Source organism: Ranitomeya variabilis, chromosome 2, assembly GCF_051348905.1.
Source record: "Ranitomeya variabilis isolate aRanVar5 chromosome 2, aRanVar5.hap1, whole genome shotgun sequence".
In the NCBI taxonomy this organism is placed as follows: domain Eukaryota; kingdom Metazoa; phylum Chordata; class Amphibia; order Anura; family Dendrobatidae; genus Ranitomeya; species Ranitomeya variabilis.
Genome location: NC_135233.1, coordinates 625238126 through 625243108, shown reverse-complemented (window position 1 = coordinate 625243108; position 4983 = coordinate 625238126). Strand labels below are relative to the sequence as shown.

Sequence of the window (4983 nt, the reverse complement as noted above, 5' to 3'; positions counted from 1 at the left end):
CGACTCTGCATATAAAAGCCTCTGTAATAAACCTGCTATCTACAGAAATATACCGCCATACTAGTGTCCAAGTACGTAGGCAAAGAGTTAATGTAACCATGCACTTCTAGGAACTGCACCAATGGTTTGGGGTGTCCAAAGGGGGCTGTCCTGCAGTGGGGCATGTCCATGGGGCACCGACCTGCAAGGGGGGGTGTCCATAGAGGGCCTACCATGGAGCGCCGGCCCGCTGTAGTGTTGGGGTCCATGGAGCGCCGACCTGCTGCCTGGAAAGGGGGGGGACCATAGAGGGCCTACCATGGAGCGCCGCCTGCTGTAGTGTTGGGGTCTATGGAGGGTCGGCCTGCTGTCGTGGGGGGTGGAGGTCCATGGAGCGCTGACCTGCTGCAGGGAAAGGGGGGTCCATAGAGGGCCGGCCTGCTGTCGGGGTGGGTCCATGGAGGGCCTACCAAGGAGCGCTGGCCTGTTGTCGTGATGGGATCTATGGAGGGTCGGCCTGCTGTTGTGGGGTGGTCCATGGGGCGCCTGCCTGCTGATGGTGGGGGCCGAGCTACTGCAGTGGGCACGATTTGCTCCTGTGACGTGGTGGCAGTCTGCTTCAATCAGGGAGGGCCAATCCGCTGCCGCACTGAAAACAAAAGAAGATCATGGGTTAGTGTCCTGCAGTAGTATACACCGTGCACTGCCTGGAATTGAAGGAGAATGTGGCCTGTATCCTCCCGGGGGCTTTTATCACACCATGTGTCCCATGTAATGAGGTGACAGTATGTACCTGACACTGGCAGCTTCTTGCGCACTGATGATGATCTTGCTCCACGTGAAGAGGGGCTGTCACTCTGGTGAAGAGGAGAAAATGCTGTAATATCCCAGGTTGCCCACACTGTAGGGGTCAGCACTGGGGCGAGGCCTCCTGTCTGCTGCCACATACAGACCCTTGCGTCATGGCCTACCTCAGAACTCTCTGTTCCTGCTGCCGGCAGCTGCTCTATTTTCCTGGTTGGGACCCCTAACTCCACAGATCGAACTCTGTCCCCAAACCGTAAGGAACAGAGAGACTCATTCATGTTCTGCTCCACCGGCGCCACCTGTAGAGAAGGACAGAGCTTGGGACTAGTCATATTGGCTGCAAAGTCCCTGCAAGTGCCGGACAATCACATCAGCGGCCCAGCGGTTTGGGACTGAAGGGCTCCCCCTCTGGAGCTTGCTTTGGGGTTTTTCTGAATAATGGCCCCTATGGTGGCAGTAGCTTGTTGATATGGTGAGCAGAGACCTTGTTAGCGGGTCCCATGCATGGGTATATTTCTGGGCTTGGATACTGGTTTTGTTCCCGTCTAGGCATACAGAGCAGAGGTGTTATTACCTGAAGGAGCAGCAGAGCTTTCCCATCCCGGCTCATCGCTTCCTGCAGCAGGTACGTGAGCTTGGAGTTGCGGTATGGAATGTAGGCTTGTTGAGATCGCAGGGCTGAGAAGACGTCACCCAGAGCAGATAAGGAACGATTGATGCACTGTGCCTCCCGCAAACGATCACCAGCCGCTCCTGACCGTGACACCCGCTCTGACCCGGCCAGGTCCACCAAGTAGAGCTTTCCTGATGAAGAGAAGGTGCATTGATGCCATCACATATTCTCCTGCAGAAGGGCAGCACCTCACCACCTGCTCAAGTCACTCACCAGTTGTACCGATCCCTGTGCTGGTCTCCCGCCCCTTGACCGACAGGATGAGGAGGGCGTGGGAACGTGAGCTGTGGGTATTAAGATTTGTGTGTTCTGTGGCTCGCTGTTTGCATCCAAGGTCCAAAATCTGTGAGGGAGAATCGTACATGATCTGTACAGCTGTCATCAGATGTAGTGCTGCTCTGTCACACCCCAGCGTCGCTCCCATCTCACCTTATTTATATCCAGCATGTTCCTGACACTGCGCTGCGTCAGACCTGGCACGTACAGCTCCCCAGCGCCCCCCGGAGCCATCTTTATATCCAGAGAGCTGTGGCAGTCAGAGCCCAGCAGATCCCTTTTGGTCAAAAAGAAGGGTTAGAGAAAGGAGGCAGCCAAAGACTGCGCATATAGGGAGAAAGGCGGACGGAGAGAGGAGACAGATAGCGGTTGTAGAGAAGAGACAACAGAAAGCGAATGTAGAGGAGACAGCAGATGTAGGGAGAAGGAGACAACAGCAGATGTAGGGAGAATGTGGCAACAGAAAGCGAATGTAGAGAGGAGACAACAGAAAGCGAATGTAGGGAGACAATAGAAGGTGGATATAGAGAGAATGGCAATAGAAAGCAGATGTAGAGAGGAGACAACAGAAAGCGGATGTAGGGAGACAATAGAAGGCGGATATAGAGAGAATGGCAACAGAAAGCGGATGTAGGGAGACAATAGAAGGCGGATATAGAGAGAATGTGGCAACAGAAAGCGGATGTAGAGAGGAGACAATAGAAGGCGGATATAGAGAGAATGTGGCAACAAAGTGGATGTAGGGAGACAATAGAAGGCGGATATAGAGAGTGTGGCAACAGAAAGCGAATGTAGAGAGGAGACAACAGAAAGCGGATGTAGGGAGACAATAGAAGGTGGATATAGAGAGAATGTGGCAAAAGAAAGCGGATGTAGGGAGACAATAGAAGGCGGATATAGAGAGAATGTGGCAACAGAAAGCGGATGTAGAGAGGAGACAACAGAAAGAGGATGTAGGGAGATAACAGAAGGCGGATATAGAGAGAATGTGGCAACAGAAAGCGGATGTAGAGAGGAGACAACAGAAAGAGGATGTAGGGAGATAACAAGGCGGATATAGAGAGAATGTGGCAACAGAAAGCGGATGTAGAGAGGAGACAACAGAAAGCGGATGTAGGGAGACAATAGAAGGCGGATATAGAGAGAATGTGGCAACAGAAAGCGGATGTAGCGAGGAGACAACAGAAAGCGAATGTAGGGAGATAATAGAAGGCGGATATAGAGAGAATGTGGCAACAGAAAGCGAATGTAGGGAGACAATAGAAGGCGGATATACACTATGTTCCAAATTATTATGCAAATTACATTTTTCTCTGATTTTCCTAAATGGTTGGTGCAAATGACAGTCTAATAAAAGTCATCACCCGTTAGAGTATACATTGAATTTTATTGAAGAAACCTCCCAATGATAACAGTATAATCTCCAAAATGAATAAAAACTTAAAATGCACTGTTCCAAATTATTAGGCACAGTAGAATTTCAAAACATTTAATATGTTTTAAAGAACTGAAAATGCTCATTTGTGGAATTTGCAGCATTAGGTGGTCACATTCACTGAACAAAGAGCTATTTAACTCCAAAACCTCCTACTAGGCCAAGTTACATGTTACCATAGGAGCCTTCTTTGATATCACCTTCACAATTCTTGCATCCATTGAACTTGTGAGTTTTTGGAGAGTTTCTGCTTGTATTTCTTTGCATGAAGTCAGAATAGCCTCCCAGAGCTGCTGTTTTGACGTGAACTGCCTCCCACCCTCATAGATCTTTTGCTTGATAATACTCCAAAGGTTCTCTATAGGGTTGAGGTCAGGGGAAGATGGTGGCCACACCTTGAGTTTATCTGCCCATAGCAGCCAATGACTCGGAGGTATTCTTTGCAGCAGGAGATGGTGCATTGTCATGCATGAAGATGATTTTGCTCCTTACATTTCTGCTTTTTATACCATGGAGGAAACTTGTCAATCAGAAACTCTATATACTTTGCAGAGGTCATTTTCACACCTTCAGGAACCTTAAAGGGCCCTACCAGCTGTTTCTCCATGATTCCAGCCCAAAACATGGCTCCTCCACCTCCTTGTTGTTGCAGCCTTGTTGGGACATGGTGGCCATCCACCAACCATCCACTACTCCATCCATCTGGACCATCCAGGGTTGCTCGACACTTATCAGTAAACAAGACTGTTTGGAAATTAGTCTTCATGTATGTGTGGGCCCAATGCAACCATTTCTGCTTGTGAGCACTGTTTAAGGGTGGCCGAATAGTAGGTGTATGCACCACAACAAGCCTTTGAAGGAGCCTACACCTTGAGGTTCGAGGGACTCCAGAGGCATCAGCAGCTTCAAATATCTGTTTGCTTCTTTGTAATGGCTTTTTAGCAGCTGCTCTCTTAATCCGATGAACTTGCCTGGCAGAAATCTTCCTCATTATGCCTTTATCAGCACAAACACATCTGTGCTCAGATACAGCCACAAATCTCTTAACAGTACGATGATCACGCTTAAGTTTTCGGGAAATTTCTAATGTTTTCATCCCTTCACCAATGCATTGCACTATTTGATGCTTTTCAGCGGCAGAGAGATCCTTTTTCTTGCCCATGTTATTTGAAAACTGTGACCTGCTTAATAATGTGGAACATCATTTTTAAGTAGTTCTCCTTTAATTAGAATGACCTGGAAAACTAATTATCACGTGTTTAAGATTGATTTCAGTGATCCATTGAGCCCTGAGACACAATACAATACACGAGTTTATTTGAAAAACAAAACAATTAAATCTTTATCACACTTAAATCCAGTTTGCATAATAATTTGGAACACAGTGTAGAGAGAATGTGGCAACAGAAAGCGGATGTAGAGAGGAGACAACAGAAAGCGAATGTAGGGAGACAATAGAAGGCGGGTGTAGAGAATGTGGCAACAGAAAGCGGATGTAGAGAGGAGACAACAAAGCGAATGTAGGGAGACAATAGAAGGCGGATATAGAGAGAATGCGGCAACAGAAAGCGGATGTAGAGAGAAGTAGACAACAGAGCGGACGTAGGGAGAATGTGGCAACAGTAAGCGGATGTAGAGAGTAGACAACAGAAAGCGAATGTAGGGAGAATGCGGAAACAGCGAATGTAGAGAGGAGACAACAGAAGTCGGATGTAGAGAAGCAGCGACAAAAAGCGGATGTAGGGAGAAGACAACAGAAAACATGTAAGAGAAGACGACAAAGTGGATTTAGGGAGAATGCAGCAACAGAAAG

General features: G+C 48.2%; 1 protein-coding gene across 2 annotated transcripts in view; it reads right to left on the bottom strand.

Moving 5' to 3' along the window:
- Positions 1-6: 6 nt before the first annotated feature.
- Positions 7-4983, bottom strand: part of KIFC3 (kinesin family member C3) — a 77278-nt gene continuing 72301 nt past the window's right edge. For both annotated transcript variants that reach the window (XM_077288994.1, XM_077288993.1), the window contains exons 13-18: positions 1889-2012; positions 1673-1802; positions 1361-1590; positions 951-1085; positions 773-836; positions 7-628 (exon numbers count right to left, since the gene is read on the bottom strand). In XM_077288994.1, the coding sequence (XP_077145109.1) occupies positions 603-628; positions 773-836; positions 951-1085; positions 1361-1590; positions 1673-1802; positions 1889-2012 (709 nt within the window). In that variant the 3' untranslated portion in view covers positions 7-602. The remainder of the gene's footprint in view (positions 629-772; positions 837-950; positions 1086-1360; positions 1591-1672; positions 1803-1888; positions 2013-4983) is intronic.